The sequence below is a fragment of the Ursus maritimus genome, unplaced genomic scaffold, assembly GCF_017311325.1.
Source record: "Ursus maritimus isolate PB19 unplaced genomic scaffold, ASM1731132v1 scaffold_15, whole genome shotgun sequence".
Classification (NCBI taxonomy): domain Eukaryota; kingdom Metazoa; phylum Chordata; class Mammalia; order Carnivora; family Ursidae; genus Ursus; species Ursus maritimus.
In genome coordinates, this window is record NW_024423897.1 from 62,813,383 (window position 1) to 62,830,944 (window position 17,562).

At 64.9% G+C, this 17,562-nt stretch overlaps 1 protein-coding gene across 1 annotated transcript in view; it reads left to right on the forward strand.

The window, feature by feature from the left end:
- Positions 1-17,556, forward strand: part of SLC12A7 (solute carrier family 12 member 7) — a 43,275-nt gene extending 25,719 nt beyond the window's left edge. Inside the window, exons 13-25 of the mRNA XM_040630580.1 lie at positions 1,332-1,656; positions 3,085-3,203; positions 3,404-3,502; positions 3,929-4,048; positions 4,565-4,669; positions 5,090-5,258; positions 7,580-7,775; positions 8,087-8,256; positions 8,334-8,465; positions 10,276-10,383; positions 11,455-11,633; positions 14,724-14,857; positions 15,943-17,556. Of these exons, the coding sequence (XP_040486514.1) occupies positions 1,332-1,656; positions 3,085-3,203; positions 3,404-3,502; positions 3,929-4,048; positions 4,565-4,669; positions 5,090-5,258; positions 7,580-7,775; positions 8,087-8,256; positions 8,334-8,465; positions 10,276-10,383; positions 11,455-11,633; positions 14,724-14,857; positions 15,943-16,034 (1,948 nt within the window). The 3' untranslated portion in view covers positions 16,035-17,556. The remainder of the gene's footprint in view (positions 1-1,331; positions 1,657-3,084; positions 3,204-3,403; positions 3,503-3,928; positions 4,049-4,564; positions 4,670-5,089; positions 5,259-7,579; positions 7,776-8,086; positions 8,257-8,333; positions 8,466-10,275; positions 10,384-11,454; positions 11,634-14,723; positions 14,858-15,942) is intronic.
- The last annotated feature ends 6 nt before the right edge of the window (positions 17,557-17,562 follow it).

The following is a 17,562-nucleotide window of genomic DNA, read 5'->3' on the forward strand; positions in this document are numbered from 1 at the left end:
GACAGACCGGCACCACTTGGAGTCACCGACCGTGGCGCCTTGGCGTGGACCCGAGTGGTGTCCTTACAAGACCCTCAGCTGACCTTCCGGGATGACCTTCAGTGCGCGCCAGTGCCGCCTCCCTTGCCGGGACACCCCTCCGCGGCCCGGTGTGCAGCAGGAGCCCCAGCCCCCACCTGGCCTGGCGTGGCTGCCCGAGCCACCTGCAGCCACTGGCACATCTGGCCCGTGCCCGGGCCGCTTGGCCACCTCTTGGGCTTCCCCTCCACTAGCTGCAGCCCCACGGTTCGCAGGCTGGGTGCTTGTCTTTAGTCTCACGCCCTTCCCGTGTGTGGTGGCCTGGGGCTGGGCCGGCGGTGCTTTCCAGGTCTGCTGTGACTGGGCTCCCCCGGTGGTTTCCATAGGTATCATGGCGGGCTCAAACCGGTCCGGGGATCTCAGGGACGCCCAGAAGTCGATCCCCACAGGGACCATTTTGGCCATCGTGACGACCTCTTTTATCTGTATCCTCGGAGGGGCCGAGGTGTGGGGGGTGCAGGCGCTGGGTGAGGGAGGCGCCGATGGCCTGACCACTGCTGCCCCAAGGGAGAACCAGGCTGGCATCTGCCTGTGGAGGGAGAATGAGAGATGCCAGGACGCTGACCTCATGGCTGGCTGCGGCCGGAGCCGTTGTCCGTACACGGCGTGTGGCACCCACATCCTCACACGTGACATGTGGCGGTAACCCGTAGCTGCGGGCACGGCGTGTGGTGCTTGTGTCCACGCCCACAGTCACAGCGTCGCCATGCGGGTCGCTGGGGTCTGTCCCTGCCGAGCGATCCAGCATCCCCTGCCGGGCGCCCATGGCGGTCACACTTCCGGCCATGGGCAGCCTGACTCACCTGAGCCAGGACGGGGCAGCAGGGAAGGCGCCTAGGGGGCCATGGGGTCACGGCAGCGCGCGGGGTGGGGCAGGCCTGCCTGCGCCTGGGACCCTGTCGGTGTTTGGCCAGCCACTTCCTTGACACGAGACAAAGACCTATCCTGCATCGTGCTTTTCGGGGCTTGCATTGAAGGCGTGATCTTACGAGATAAGTATGTTGGGGTTTTGTGGCTTCTAGAAGCTTCTGGGTCCGTATCCGTTTTCTCATAGGTGATGGTAACGTTGACTGTGGGACCTCCCGCAGCATTTCAGACTTCGAGCGGGAAGCAAGAAGCCCGCGGCCCCTCTGGGGGGTTCTGTTCGGTCTGGTGTGTGCGTCCTGTCCTGCTCCAGCCTGGAGCTGGGGAGCCACCGAGCACCCCACCGCCCGAGAGAGCACGAGGGGTTCTGTGCTGTCCCCGACAGCAAGGCCGTGCGGATGGCACTTCTCAGGAGTGACAGTGGCTTCCCTGCTCCTGAGGAAGGTCACGTGGGGGGGAGCGGCCTCATTTCAGCTCAGAGCATGGGGAGACGCTACGTCTTCAGCTTGTGTTCGAAAGCCTGCCCCCCTGCCGCACAGGTTCGGGGAGGCCCTGCAGGGGAAGCTGGTCATCGGCATGCTGGCCTGGCCGTCCCCCTGGGTCATCGTCATCGGCTCCTTCTTCTCGACCTGCGGTGCGGGCCTGCAGAGCCTCACGGGGGCACCACGCCTGCTGCAGGCCATCGCCCGAGACGGCATCATCCCCTTCCTGCAGGTGAGCAGGGAGGCCACCCCTCAGAGCCGGGGGCCCCGCGGGAAGGGGTGTGTCTGCGAGGGCCCCTGAGGGTCTGCCCCCAGAGCACAGTCTTCACGGTTACAGACCGTGGGACCCACGTCCCCACCACCAGCCTGGCTGCCCTTCCCCAGGTGGTCGCAGGGCTGAGGACCAGGTGCATGTCGGGGGTGGGGGGATGGCCCCTCCCCGCCCTGGGCCACGGGAACAGTTGAGAGGAACAACCTGGGAAGCCTGAATCTCCTGCAGGGCCGGCATCCTCCCCGCTGGGACACAGCGTCCTCCTGTCAGGATGGAGCTTTCCGGAATGAGCTTGAGGGGCCGATGTCTCAGTGTTCTGGGGCCAGCACCCCAGACGCCACAGGCTGGGGGTCAGACGAAAACACGTTGATTTGCTCACATGCTGGAGGCAGGAAGCCCCCGACGCAGGCGTGGGCAAGGCTATTTTGTCCTTGGCGTGTGGGCACCACCTTCCCCGAGTCGCCATGTGGCTTCCCTGTGCATCTGTGTTCATGTTTTCTTGGGAGGGCACCGGTCACCTGGGTTTAGGGCCACCCTGTCGGGCTGGGTCGCCTGTAAAGCTCACATCTGCAAACACAGTCAAGTCACCTGAGGAGCTGGGGCCGGGGTTTCACTGGGCGGTTCTGGGGCGCATGAGGCCGCTTCGTCTGTTCATCGCCTGGGGTGGGGACTGGCCCTCCCTGCTCTAGAGCACGGTCCTCACCTTCACTCCCTGGAAGGTTCCAGCAGACTTTAGAGCTCTGTTGGCTCAGCGCAGACACGGTCACGCACCGGCTGCCCCGAGACCCTCCTGGATCGGGCGTTGCTGTCAGGAGGGAAGGTGGCGGTTGTGTCCCTGGTGCCCCTCCCTGAGTCTTTCTGGTGTCATCGTGTGTCTCTGCAGCCTGCGCTGCATGTCCCTTCCCAGAGCCCCTGGGCAGCAGGGACTATGCTAGAAGAGCGTTGGACGCTGGTGACTCTGGAGGCAATTGTGGCCTCCATGTGGCTCTGCCCTGTGTGGCTGTGGACGAAGGGCCCAGGCACCTTTCAGGGAGGTCCTCAGAGTTCTCCCGTGCGCGTGTGTGCGGGGACCCTGCCTCTTCCCCCGCAAGGCTGGCCTTAGGATGCCTGGGAGGCTCCTGTCCAGCACATGGACAGGTTGCCTTCACCCCTCACTGGTCACTGTGAGACCCCAGGCCTGATGGTTCCTCAGCCACCGTTTGTCTTCTCGGTTCTGGATATTGGGTTTTCCTCCCAGAGCTGGAGAGGGTCCAGGATGTGGGGTGAAAGTCTGCCTTTGCCTCTGTCCCGTCCCTGAGCCCCTCTGGGGCTGCACCTGAAAAGCTGGGCTTCTCACAAGGACGCGGGCTGCTGCTCCACGCCCACAGCCCCCCTGCCCTTTCCCTGCAGGTGTTTGGCCACGGGAAGGCCAACGGGGAACCCACGTGGGCCCTGCTGCTCACGGCCCTCATCTGCGAGACCGGCATTCTGATCGCCTCCCTGGACAGCGTGGCCCCCATCCTGTCCATGTGAGTGTCTGCAGTGGGCGGTGTGTGGGGACAGGCCACGGAGATGGGGCTGCCACTGTCGACGAGGCGAGTGCGAGGTCCTGCTCAGGGGCAACAGACACGCACGGTCACGGGGCCCGGGTGGTCCTCGTGGAACGGTGCCGTGGACGGGAGACCACGTGGGCCCTGACCGGCTGCCCTGCCCTCTCCTCGTGCCCCAGGTTTTTCCTCATGTGCTACATGTTCGTGAACCTGGCGTGTGCGGTGCAGACGCTTCTGCGCACGCCCAACTGGCGTCCGCGCTTCAGATACTACCACTGGTGAGCCCCCCGCAGGACGGCCTGGGCCCGGCGTGGGCTGGGCGGGTACGGCCGCTGCCGTCTGGGCCACAGGCCGCGCCGGCCACGGCTGAGCCAGGAAGGGCCCAGTGCCTGCGTGTGTCCCCCGGGCCACCGGGCATCACGTGGCACGTGGTCCCCACCGGGGGCCCGGCCTCAGCATGTCTGGATGTCTGGCTGTGGGCTGCTTGGTCTGTGTGCTGCGGGTGTGTGGTGGACGCGTGATGCCCGTTGTGCTTTGTGGCCCGTGGGGCGCTTGAGAGCTGGGGCTGGGCCAACCCTCGACTCGGGGGTCCGGCCCCGGCATCACGGCTGCTCTTTTGCTGCGGCGGAGGGAGGTCTTGTTAAGGGGCAGTAACGTGTGCGGGTCCTGGGCGTGGCCGGCGTGTGAGCTGTGTGTCCCGCCAGGGCGCTGTCCTTCCTGGGCATGAGCCTGTGCCTCGCGCTCATGTTCGTCTGCTCCTGGTACTACGCCCTCGTCGCCATGCTCATCGCCGGCTGCATCTACAAGTACATCGAGTACCGCGGGTGAGCTGCCGCGGGCGGGTTCGTGCGGACGCCGGCCGGCGCTCCCTGCGGGGGTGTCCCCGTGGGGTCTGCGTAGCCCGGTGCAGGTGGGGGGCCACAGCGTGGGGCGGCCCCACTGTCCGTGGCCACACGCCTAGGCATCGCGGGTGAGAGCTGCATTTGCTGCTTGGAATCGATTTCACGCTTGTGACGCGTTTTCACGACGTGGTTTTTGAGAACGTTGAAGTCCACCAACTGAAGCCCTGATGTGTGATGGATTTCAAAGTTCCAAAAAGTACACAGCGTCCAGAGTGGCTGGTCCATTCCTGGGGCGTCTCGCCTGGGGGCCTGGCTCCCTCGGGGGGGTGGGCCTGAGGGGTCCGGCCGCTGCTTGGAGGTCCCCTCCCAGCTCTTTCCAGGCTAGTTTAGAAGGAGCGTTGGGGTGTGACCACTCTGGTGAGGCCAGGCCCACCGAGCCAGCTGTGCTTATCGGTGTCCCCGGCTCCGAGGGCCCAACCCTCTGCCCCTTCCTTGCAGGGCCGAGAAGGAGTGGGGTGATGGCATCAGGGGGCTGTCGCTAAACGCAGCCCGCTATGCCCTGCTGCGTGTGGAGCACGGACCCCCCCACACCAAGAACTGGAGGTGAGCGCCCCAGCCCCCCGAGCCGGCCTCACGCCCTTGGGACACAGAGTGCCGTCTCCCACATCACACTTCAGAGACGGAAGCCGTTGCTCGCTCTTTTGGGGAGTGATTGTCTTGAAGCTTCTAACACCTTCCCTCAGTTCGCGGTGGTCGGCTGTGGCGTGATGAGTGTGTGTCTGGGCACTAGGCCAGACCCAGGTAGCGTGGTGGGTGGGGTGTGGGGCGAGTGCACCGCCCCGGGGTCCCACTGAGGAGGAAGGTAAGTGCGTGGACCGCCAGCTGTGCGTCTCCCGCTTCTGGGAGGACAGGGATGGCCTCTGTCCCTCAGACGCCTGGAGGTGTAACCCCGGGCAGGCTCGCTTCCCCCCTGCTGTTGAGCGCGGGATGAGGGGCATGGGGTGACCGCTCTCTCTGCCGCAGGCCCCAGGTGCTGGTGATGCTGAACCTGGACGAGGAGCAGCGCGTGAAACACCCCCGCCTGCTGTCCCTCACCACCCAGCTCAAGGCCGGCAAGGGCCTGACCATCGTGGGCGCCGTGCTGGAGGGCACCTACCTGGACAAGCACGTGGAGGCCCAGCGGGCCGAGGAGGTGGGCAGGGACGGGGCGGGGCCGGGTGGCGGGTGAAGCAGGGGAGGGGCAGGCCCGCCACTTGTTGCCTGCCCTGCGCAGGAAGGTCAGACCAGCACGTTTTCCATCTCCGACGCCCGAGAGCATGGTTTTGCATGTTGCACTGTTGCCTTGTTTGTAGAAGACCGTGGTTTCTGGGTTTGGTCAGGTCAGGACTGAGACGTCACTGAAGAGACCTGGCGTGGGGCAGGCCGAGACCACAGGGAGAGTGTGCGGGTTGGAGGCTGGTTCCTCTGGCCGTGGAGATGTCCTCCTGACGGCCGGCTCCCCCGCACCCTCCACAGCTCGGCCTGCCATCGTCCCTGCATGCTCGCAGTCACACGGTGGCATGAGGCCCGTGTGGCGGGTCCGCCTGTCCAGGGGCTCTGGCTGGAGGAGATGCTGACCTCGGCCCGCGCAGCCTCACCCCTTGTGGGCTCTTCAGTCTCCGCACCTTCAGACTGCTCCTGATGGGGGGTTTCAGGGACACGTGGAGACGGCCTGGTGCCGCGAGTGCCCGGGGGCTAAGTGTTTCCAGACAGACCCTCTGGGTCCTGTGCTTTTGTCTCTGACAGTCCGTGTCTGTGGCGGGAGGCACGTCAGCGCTGGTTCCCGGGCACCCTCCCTGCTTGCCCCGCATCTGTCTTCCCTTTCTCCCCGTGCAGGTGGCGTGGCTCGGGCTCTTGCTCACGGGGTGGGTCCTTCTCGCTGTCTGGCAGGTGGGGGAGCAGCCCCGTGTCTGGGTGGGCCGCTGTGGTCATGTGTCCAGGAGCAGCCCCTATATGCCTGCGTATCCAAGCAGGGGTTGCAGTTGGCCTCTGACCCTCCCGCCGCCTCCCTGAGCTGGGCATTCAGCTCCTTGCCGTTGGCGGTTCGCGGGTTCGGCTCGCTCAGGGAAGGCAGCTGGCACGCCGGGTACCGTTCCTTCTTCTCTGAGGCACCCAGGCTTCTCTTCAGTGGGATCGTAAACCTGTGGGCTGGCCACAAACTGGATTTAGACGGTGTTGTCCTCATGCTGGTCACACTGTCCTGTCAGCCGGGGTAGGCTTTTCACCTGGTGCCTTTGCTGTGTGGACTGCGTCTCGCGTGTGGTGACGAGCTCCGGCCCAGATCCGCCGCGTGGCGGGAGAGGCCCTGGCGTTTATTTCCGATGTTGCACGAGTGCCACGCGGTCACCAGCCGCAGCTTGCACTGCACGGGGCATCTCTGGGGAGCCGTGTCGGGAGTGGGCGTCCACAGCCACGGCCCAGGATGGTTGTGGCGTGACTGCGTTCCCCGTCCCTGCCCCCTTGCTGATGCCAGAGACTGCTGTCGTCTGACACGCGTCTTCCTGGGCTTTTCTGATTTGTTAACAAAACCAGTTCTGCAGGAAGTGTTTCACATGTGACATTACCGTAAAGCGTGTTTCCCGTTTTAGTGAGCGTGTCTGCATTGGCGTCGCGCTCGTGTCATGTGCGTGTTCAGGTTTCTCTTCCTTGGTGCTGCTGTGTTTGTGTTCCGGGGTCTGTGGTGTTTCTGTGTCTTGAGCAGTTCTGTGTGGTAAGCGGTTCCGTGGACACGTCTCATTCCCCATGGGATTGTTTGTAGGACGCCGTGGAGTCAGTGGTCGCGTGGACTCCGAGGGTCTGGGCCAGGTTCCGGTTTTGTGGTCCACCTGTCCATCTGCGCGAGTGTGTCTGAGTGACCAGGGCGGGCAGGGGGCCCATCCGGCCCCGCTCTGCCGTCTCTTGGGGACGATGCCATGTGCTCCTGGCTCAGCCCCATCACTGCACTGGGAGGCGTGAGAGCACGTGTGTAGGTGGCCCAGCTGGGAGTCACCCCAGACGTACAGCCCCAGTGGGGGGCTCAGAGCCACGGTGTCCGCGAGCAGAGGGCACCGCCGTCTGTGGGGCTGGGGGAGTAGTAGCTGTGTCCCAGAGGGTGAGGACCCAGGGACACCACGGACCCCTTGAACCCGGGCTTGCTTCCGTGACCAGAATCCTGAGCTGGCCAGGCGCGTCTCGGCAGGGCGGCGGTGCGTGGGGCATTCTCCCGGCTTCGTAAGTGGAAGCGGCCGGCGCATCCTGACCTTGTCTCACTTTCCCTCCTTTGTTCAGTGTCTGAACCGGGGAAGGGCCATGCCGGTTCCCGCTGGGATCTGGCCTCCTCGGGGTTGGCTCACGGGCCGGCCAGGATGTGAGGAAGGGGAGGCCCTGCGTCTCCTTGGGAGCACGCACGAGGTGGTCTTCCGGGGGGCGGGGGTCACGGTGCAGTTGGCCCCCACGGTTTCCCCGAGGAGGCACCAACCCGGCTTGTCTCCCCAGAACATCCGGTCTCTGATGGGCGTGGAGAAGACCAAGGGCTTCTGCCAGCTGGTGGTGTCCTCCAACCTGCGGGACGGCATGTCGCACTTGATCCAGTCGGCCGGCCTGGGGGGCATGAAGCACAACACGGTTCTCATGGCCTGGCCCGAGTCCTGGAAGCAGGAGGACAACACTTTCTCCTGGAAGAACTTTGTCGGTGGGTAGTGTGTTACGGCCGTGGGCAGAGCTCGCGCAAGCCCGCGGCCTCCTGGCGTCCCGTAGGAAAGCGTCCCGCGCTTTGGTAGCCTCGCTGCCTCTTCGGCCAGCCCTGCGGTGTGGTGATTGCCGGGAGGCCCACGCTCAGTCGCCCATGGCCTTCCGGCCGGAGGCTCAGCTCCTGGTCGCGGGAGGGCCGCCTTCAGCGAGCGCCCCGAGTGGCGCTTCACGGGGACCCCGTGGCCTCGCCTGCCTCGCACGCTGGCCGGAGCCCGCGAGTCCATGGGGCGACCTGCCACTGCCTCTCCACAGAAACCGTCCGAGACACCACGGCAGCACAGCAGGCCCTGCTGGTGGCCAAAAACGTGGACCTGTTTCCACAAAACCAGGAGCGTTTCGGCGACGGGGACATTGACGTGTGGTGGGTCGTGCACGACGGGGGCCTGCTCATGCTGCTGCCCTTCCTGCTGCGGCAGCACAAGGTGGGCCACGCGGGGCGGGGGGCAGGGCAGGGCGGGCCCCCCGCCGGCCACGTGCTCACGCCAGCCCCGCCTGCCAGGTGTGGAGGAAGTGCCGGATGCGCATCTTCACGGTGGCGCAGGTGGACGACAACAGCATCCAGATGAAGAAGGACCTGCAGGTGTTCTTGTACCACCTGAGGATCAGCGCCGAGGTGGAGGTGGTGGAGATGGTGAGGGCGCCACGCCGGGCTCTGGCGGTTTACGGAAGTGCCACATGCCGCGGCCTACCCCCGGGTTCGCTGTGCCGGGCTCTGGGATCGACGGGGCTTACGGGGTTCGCGATTTGCGGGAGGGGGACCCTGCAGGCGCGCTTGGCACCCGGCCCGTCACAGCCCGTGAACCTGCGGTCCAGGCTCCCACATTCCCGCCCGCAGACGCGTCCACAGGGCGAGCGTTCTTGTGCTGGTTGCTCTCCCCCAGGGCTACTGTTTGTGTCCCCCCAGCCACATCCATGTGGGCTCACGTGATCTCCCCACGTCGGGGTTTACGCTGGACCACGCGGTGGTTCTGTCGCTCGTGCTGCTCTGCTGTGGCCTCTCTGGCGTTTTCGAGGCAGCTCCTGTGTCTCTCTGTCCCGTGCTGTCCGCGTCCTTGCTCTCACTCCCCACCAGCTCTTCCCGCCCACGTTCAGGAACCTTACGTGACGTTAGGTCCCTGAAGCTGAACAGAACCGAGGTGGAAGCAGTCGTGGGGTGCAGCGTGGCGAGATCACGCCGTGAGGCACAGACTCTCGTGGGTTTGCGTTAACTATTTGTATTTCAAAGCTGCTAATTTCAGATTCCAAGTAGGTAGTTGGTGTGTTACGTTTGATGACTTGTTAAAATCTGTGGCTGTGCTTGATTTCAGTCACGATAGCAAGTTCTGTTTCGTTGGCAGTGACGTTAGGGACATAATTGCGTCTCTTTCGTGAGAGCAGGCCACTGTTCCTGCGTCACGTGGCCGCGTGCTCCTGTGGGAGCCACGAGCAGACCATGGCTGGGACCCGCTTAGCCAGGTTCTTCCATCAGGAGGTGGGCAGGGAGCCCCACGGCAGAAGGGGAGGCCGGAGTCAAAGGCCAACATTTAACAGCCTGAAGTCAGGGTTGCTAACAAGGGGGGTGCTCCTGGTCAGCACGGCTGAGGAAAACCAATCCGAGCGTGAGCCGGACGTGTGAGCAGGAAGGGCCTGGGGGTTCCCGTTAAGACGTGTCTTTAAAATTAGACTTTATAGAGTTTATAACGAGCGCCAGGGAAGTAAGAGTTGGTGCATATTTGGCCAACAGAGTCAGGTACACCTGGCTGACAACCAGCCCCCCATGAATGTCCCCGGAGGTCAGCAGTCAGCGGGCTGCCCACGCCCGTCTCCCTTTCCTAAGTGTTGGAGGCCGAGGTACGTCTGTGTGGACGACATCACTTAAATACCTGGAAAGCCCAAGGAAATATTCAGAGTTTAGTAAGGCGGATTGGTGCAGAAACAAGGCGTCAGAACCCGTCTCCCCACATTGGTGGGAGAGGATCCGCAGCTCGTGGGAGCAGTGAGTGGGGCGCCGGACAGGAGCCCAGAGCCCCACAGAGGGTCGCGGGGTGCTCCCTGCTCTCTGGCCCAGGAGGGCTGAGGAGGTGGTGCTCTCCCGATGCCGACCCCAACCCCGCCGTGGACAGACGGGTGGGAGGACCCAGGGCCACCTGCCAAGGGTCAGGCCAGGGGCTGGAGAAGATCCTGGCCCTGTGGTCACACACCTGTGCAGCCGTCGGCCGTCCTGGCGCGGAAGACGGTGCCTGTTGTGGGCGTCACCCTCGTGCAGGACGAGGCGCGTGCTCGGTGTGGGGTTCCCTCGGGCCGTCTCACGTGTCCGGGAGGAGACGTGGATGCTGCTGCAGCGGCTGTTCCCACCCACACGGTCACCCACACTCACCGTTCGGGCGGCTGGGGCTGGGGGGGCGGGAGGACAGCGGTGCGGCCGAGCATGCCTTCACCGGTGCACGTCACGCGCTCTCTAGGTTGAAAACGACATCTCGGCGTTCACGTACGAGAAGACGTTGATGATGGAGCAGAGGTCCCAGATGCTGAAGCAGATGCAGCTGTCCAAGACGGAGCGGGAGAGAGAGGTGCGTGTGCGGGAGCGGGTGGGCGTCGGGCACCCCCACGGGCGCGCACAGCAGGGCAGCCCCTCTGAGCAGGTGTCCTTGTCCTGCCACGCCAACCACGCTGGCCTGACCAGCAGGACGAGGTCTTGGCGGTCATGGGAGCCATCTGTCCCCACGCTGGGTTTTCTGAATGGCCGGGTGGCACGATTCTGCCCCCGCCTCCTCTCCCCACACGCGCCCTCATGGGCCCCAGCAGTCCACACCCAGGCTGTGGTCACAGCCATGTGGCCCCCACCCACGCACGTGGATCTGCTCGGAGCCAGCGTCCCCCGGCCATCCCACCCTTGCTCCTGTCCGAACCACCATAGCGGCCCCCACATGGCCTCCCTCCTCCCCCCCACCCCTCGTTGGGCCAGGAGTCACGGTGAGTCCCCGGGAGCCAGCGTGCTGACCCCTCCCCTCATGTCACCCTGCAGTTTCTCAGCAGCTCCAGGCTCTGCCCCGAGCCCCGTCCCCTCAGGCCTAGCTCCCTCTGGGCACCGGTTGTCATGATGGTCTTTGCACACGGCTTGTCCAGCGTCTTGGGTGACATTAGCCTCCCCATCCCACACCTGCCCCCTCCCCAAACTCCAGGCTCTTCCTGCCCCGCCCCAAGAACATGGGCTCCCTGACTTTCTGCACTGCTGATGAGTGAGGGGATAGGGGATGGTGACAGATGGTGGATGGATAAACGGGGATAAAAGAGTGAGGGACGGACGGATGAGTGGGTGGAGCCGTGTCAAGTACAGAGACTTTGGGTGCAAACATCCCCTCATGTTAACGTGGAGTCTTGGGCTCTTCTCAATGGCCTTCAGAGCCGGGGCAGGAAGAAGTGGGGGCGGAGGGACGAATTTGGTCTGGATGCCCAGGAGGAGGGGGACTGGCTGGGGGCGGGGTGGCATCGGGTCCCCTGCGAGGGAGGGCTGGTCCCGGGGTCCAGCGTCTCATCTGTGCCTGATTTTTCTCGGAGCGTTTTGGAGACCTGAGGTCATACAATTTGGAGACCTGAAGTCACAGAATGGGTCCTGTTGCCACGCCCTGCTCTCCCACCAGGCTCAGCTAATTCACGACAGGAACACTGCGTCCCATTCTGTGGTGGCCACCAGAACCCAGGCCCCGTCCACCCCAGATAAGGTGCAGATGACCTGGACCAAGGAGAAGCTGATCGCGGAGAAGTACAAGAACAAGGAACCGGGTGTGTCCGGGTTCAAGGACCTCTTCAGCCTGAAGCCGTGAGTACTGGCTTCGGGGCCCAGGGTGGAGGCTTCGCTGTCTCCTACCGGCCACAGGCACACACCTGTGGGCGCGCAGCCCGAGGGCCACCGTTCACCAGGATCCAGGCATCTGTGTTCTTGCTGGATCCCAGCAGCTAGAGGTCAGGGCTCGTGGGGGGCTGGGGGCTCCCAGCTGTGACCCCGCCGTCCGTGCGGGCTGCCTGCCGGGGCCCGGGTTCTGCCCGTGGCATTGGGCTGAGTGTCGCCGGGGCTGGCACGGGTGCCTGTGGGGGGCGCGGCGTGGCTGGGCCTGGAGACGTCTTCCCCAGGGGTCTTCAGCGAGGGCGGGGCCCGGGGCCTTGAGGGGGAGGGCTGCCGGGACGTGCCGGGGACTGTTCACAGGTGCCCCTCGCGTTCAGCCTGGAAGTAACTCGCTGTCTGTTTTCTCTCCCGTGTAGAGAGTGGGGAACTCTGTAAGTCCTCTCGCTTGTTCAGGATGCTTCGTAGACCTGTTGGCTCGCATGCTTGTCCTTGTGAACCGTGTGCACGTGTGCCCGCGTGCTCAGCCCTGCGTGTGTGTGGGTGCACGCGCGCGTGTCCGCCGCAGGCGGAGTTTGGCCGCAGACGCCCCTCTGTCCAGACGGCTCCGGGCACACAGCTGACGGCATCCTCCGGGGAGCGGGGACTGCGCTGGGGAGGGCGGGTCCGGAGCCGGCCCTGGAGCAGAGAGGAGCGGGCGCTTTGGTAGCTCTTAGCTGCTCCGTCTGCACCCCTGGAGGCCAAGCTGTTGGTCGGTCTCTGCTCTGTGGGGACAGCCTCGTCCTGCTCCCTGGCCCTGGGTGCTCTTCCCCCCAGGAAGCTGCCGGCCTGGGCTGAAGAGGGGTGTGGACGGACCCTGTGCATGCTCCGACGTGGGGGGGCAGCTGGACGGGCAGGAGGGGACCCGCCTGAGGTTGCTGTGCCCCCTGCCCCCAGCACCTGCAGGTGTGTCCCCCACGGAGGGGTGACCGGGCGGCGTTCCCAGCGGAGCGCTGAGACGGGGGGCAGCCCTTCCTTCTGCAGCCCCGGGGCCCCTGTTGAGCACACACCACGGAAACAGGCGGACGCTGGGCGTGGAGGGCGTCGAGCGTGCAGACCTGGCAGGAATGGGCAGGGGACAGAGGGCCTCCACCGTCTGCTCTAGTCTCCTGTAGACTCAGACGCGCTCCCCGCTAAAGTCTGAATGAAAACAACAAAAGCAGGGAGACACAGGAATAGGGTTTCTCCCCTAAAACTCTGTGAACCATGGGCCTGCTGATCCCGTCCCCGGGGGCACAGGGGGGCTCCCGGTTGAGGGTCAGGCTGGGAGGAGCTTCAGGAGAAGTGAGGTCGGCCAGTCGGTGGTACAGGGCTGGCGGCCTGGGGTGGCTGGTGGTTCTCTGGTGCGTATGCAGGTGCTCGTCTGCTTGTGGTTTGGTCCGTTGTCCTTGCCATGTGGCCCCCAGGAGCCGAGGGACCGGAACCCCCGCTCTGCCCCCATGCCGGCCGCGGGCACATTGCGGCCTGCCCCTCCTCTGCCCCGGGCGGCCCCCAATCCCCGGACTCTGCTTCCCAGCTCAGCTGTTTCGAAAGCTGTTCCACGCCCGAGTCAGTCTGCGGATGACTGGTTCCTTTACTTGGTGCATTTACGGCCGCCGTTGGGAGCAAATGCAGGTTTCTCTTGGCTTCCTGGAAACGTGAGGGCCACGCTGGCCGTCTCCGCGCCCCTGTGACCTCCACAGGGCACGTCACCCTGGAGCCAGGGGCCCTTCCAGCTAGAACCAAACCCCTGATTTTAAGATTATATGTGTTTTCAGACTTTGGGCCTTAAGGATCTTTCGATATCACACAGACGCTCATTTCTGGAGTGGCTGTTGTCCCCAAACACTGGTAATTGTGGTCTATGCAGGCAGCTAACTCATGGTTCTTGTGATGGAAGACCCCTGATTGTGCCGTGGACAGGTGCCCAGTCTGTAATTTCATCAGGCGAAACTGGACAGAAAGAGGGGCCCGGCTCCCTGTTTTCCTGCTGGGAATTGGTGGTTGTGCTCGGACGTGTTTGGCTCGAGGGCTGAGCTGGTGACAGGGCATGGCCTGGACGCAGCCTCTGCGGGCCTCCCCCCGACCCTGTGCGGTGGCCTGTCTGCCCGCCCCTCTGGAGTCTGGGGCACGGTGACCTGTCGCAGCAGGGCTGCAGCCGACACAGCGGGCTGCCTGCACGCCCCATCGCTCAGGTTGCCCGAGAATCGGCACAGTTGCCCAGGTTTTCCAGCTCAGAGGGAGATGGACGTCTCGGAGGCAGTGTCTCCTGGGACACAGCTCAGTACCACAGGGACCCGTGGCCGCCTGGCGCACGCGGGGTAAACGAGGATGAGGCTCCGCGGGTGTTTGGCCACAGGGGAGTGCGGGCAGGTGGGCGGGAGTCTGCCTGGGATGCTTGGAGGCCCGTCAGAGCGCAGCGGACCTCGGCCTGCTTGGAGTGTGCAGAGCCGGGTGGTTGGTGAGGACGAGGGCCAGGGCCTGGGTTGCTGAGCGTCGGAAGCGCTTGTCCATCCGCCGTCAGCCAGGGGCAGCATTGTCCAGGCGGCCAAGACCCAGGTGGACCCTTGTAGCCTCGTTCTTGACCAGAATCTCCAGCCTGGGCCTCTCCCCTGCACAGCATCATGGGGTCTCCTGGGACCCCAGCCCGTGTCAGGATGAGAGAGATGGCTTAGCTCAGGGCCGCGTATGAAGCAGGGCAGGGCCGTGTTGCCGGGGCCTTCGGGTTGGGGTGGGATCAGAGCCTGTGCGTGTGTGGCTCTCACGCCCAGCAGTGCCGTGTTTCCGGCAGGGACACCGCTCGTAGACACAGAAGCCTGGGGTTTTAGCGATGCCCAGCCTAGAACGCTTAGACCAAAGCCTTCTCGTGGGCGGGTAATGTCCCGGTGGTGCTCACCAGCCTCACACGGAGTCTCCTGCCCGTGGGGTCTTTGGAGGAGACGCCGTCTGCATCCTGGCGTTCCTCCCCGGGACTGAGATGGGCACACGGGGCTCGGGTGGCCTGGTGCCCGGAGCTGTGGGCCGGAGCGCCCAGTGGTCGTCTCCCCGCAGGAACCAGTCCAACGTCAGGAGGATGCACACCGCCGTGAAGCTCAACGGCGTCGTCCTCAGCAGGTCGCGGGGCGCGCAGCTGGTCCTGCTGAACATGCCGGGACCCCCCAGAAACCGGCAGGGGGACGAGAACTGTATCCTTTGTGCACGCGGCCTGCTCCACCACGGGAGTGCCGGGCGCTCTGCCCCCGGGGACATCAGGGCGGGTCTTGTGTTGCCCCTTCTGCTCGGAGCATTCCTGGGTTGGGGGTGGGAGCAGTGGGGCCCCAAGCGTGGCCCCCAGTGCTGGAGCCTCCACCCCCAGGGCTGAGTGCCAGAAAGCAGCGTCTGGGGGGCCCGGGTGATTGGTTCCTGATTGGTTTGGGGCATCAGCGACTGAGGAAACCGTACACGTGTGGGGTGTCCTGGGCAGCTCAGGCCCTCAGTGAAGACACTGGGACACGCGGGCATCGGGACCATGGGGGAGGTAACACAGACATGGAGCCCAGGCCCCAAAACACCCCAACCCAGACCCCACCTGCCACGGCGAGGCCCCCTGGCCCCGGGGGGGTTCGGTGCTGGATCTGAGCTGCCTGGCCGGCTCTTGTGCTGGGCATCTTTCTTGGGACCTGGGGGCACTGTCCCCCCTTCATCCCAGACGAGCTACTGCACAGGGGGTCCCCCGCCCCTGCCCCCCAGCTCTTCTCAGCTTGTGCCCCTCCTGGTTGGGTGGAGGCTGCCAGGCCTGACCTCGAGGTCACAGGTCAGCTGTACCCTGAGCTGGGCTCGTGCCCTTAATGGCGAGGCCGCTGTCCTGTGATGGTGACTTCGGTGCCCTTTGGGTGTGCAGGCCGGGGGCTGACTTTGGGTATGGCCCCGCCCTCTGCTCAGGCCCTGGAAGGTGGGGGGGCGCGGTTAGCAGGTGGCTCGTGGGCTTCAGTCCTCGATCTCACCACGAGCTGGAGGACTCTGCACTTGGTTGACCAGACGGACTTGTGGGCCTGTTTGGGTTCTCGGTGGACTGTCTGCACCCAGAGCCCGGGGTGAGGACGGGGCTCCTCGGGTCGCGGCCAGGATGGCCGCAGGAGCATGTGTCTGCCGGCACCTGGCTGAGGCCTGCGCTGGGCAGGGTAGGCACACAGGTGGTGCGGCGGGGCCGCCTCCTCCCGCGTACCGACCTCCCTCTGCCGGGGTCTCCCGTCAGTGCAGCCAGCTGTGTCCTTAACTCAGGTCACCCCAGATATGGAGTTCCTCGAGGTCCTGACCGAGGGGCTCAACCGGGTCCTTCTGGTCCGGGGCAGCGGCCGGGAGGTGGTCACCATCTACTCCTGACACTCAGCCACCCCAGCAACACACGGGCCGGCTGGGGATGGTACCACATGTGGCTCGCTACAGAAGTTTCCAGAATAGCCCCACAGCTCTCCTCTCTAGGCCCAGAGCCAGCATGGAGCTGCAGAGGTTTCCTCGTGTGGAGCGGAGGCGCGGATGCCCGCAGCGTGCTGTGTGCCCCTGGGGGAGGCTCGCGGTGACCTGGGACAAGACAGCAGCCCTGGCCACGCACTCAGGCTGTGGATTCCAGAAGTGGTGTCCTTGGCTGGACCTACCCGGTTGTCATGGTTATGTTTCAGTTCTGCCCCACCCAGGATGCTTATAAGAAACCCCCGCTCGGACTGAAGGTCACCTTGGGCCACAGGGGTCCGTTCAGGAAGGTGGCCGAGGGCCTCGGTCCCTCGGTCAGCCTCCTCAGCACCTGTCCCTGTAATGTCCCTACTTGTGTTCCTGTAAATTAAGGCCAAGGAGAGCCGTTCACGCCTGCGCCCTGGGCTCAGCTGAGTGGCCTTGGTCGGCGTTGCCTGCCTGGTGCAGGAACGTCTGGAAAGGGAACCCCAGTTCCTCGGGAGTGCAGGCGGGCTCCACGGGTGGGCACATTCTGGGGAGGTTCTGGCTACGGGAAGCTGCCCGAGGGACAGAGTCCCCGGCGAGGGTCCTGCCAAGCCCAGCCTGTGTTTGCAGCTGGGACACCAGCCACGTCCTACACAGGCAGCTGGGCCCGGTTTCTGAGAATTCACCCGCGTTTCCCCGCCTAATGCGTGCACGCCCGTGGCTCTCGGTTTCCCCACACCGGGCGCCACGGAGGAGCTGGGCTGCTGCTGGGTGAGGTCCTGGGGCCTCCGTGGCCCCGAGTGAGCGAGCCGAAGCCCACGTGCCTGTCACCCCTGCCAGCACAGAGGGGACGGTGACAGCCACGCACAGGGCGTGGTGGGCCGTGTTCAGTGGTCCGTGGACGCGTTCCGCGGACGTTGTGCTCCACGTCCTGATCGCCCCGCCGTAGGTTGCGGTGACGTGTGCCTCGCTGTCCGCGGCGTATTTATTTATTTAAGCACCTGGGGATTTCCGTGATGATTCGGGGGTCAGTGAAGAGACTGCTGCTGTGAACGAGCCCCAGACGGCTGCGTCCTTGGCTTTCTCTGGCTCCCTTGGACCCCAGGGACGTCGGCCAGGTCCATGGATTTCAGGTTAGGGCAGAGGCTGAGCGTGTGCGCCCAGACATTTCAGAGGCGCTGGTGGGGGCAGCAGAGGGTCCGCGTCGCGCCAAGTGACCACCGGTCAGAGCGTGTGCCAAACAGCCGCCACCGGGCTCCGGGCGTCCTTGCTCTTCCCGCCATTGTTCTGCACTGAGTTAAGCGGCGAAACCTTCCTCCCTGGCCCCGGGTCCCCCTCGTGTGTCCGGGGCGGGGGCACGTCCCCAGGGCCCCTTTGATGCACAGCAGCGTTCACACTGGCTGCAGAAGGGCCAGTGCGAAAGAGGACCTCCCCTGCGACCCCTGTTCACACGACGTAGACCTTGGCGCAGCTGCGG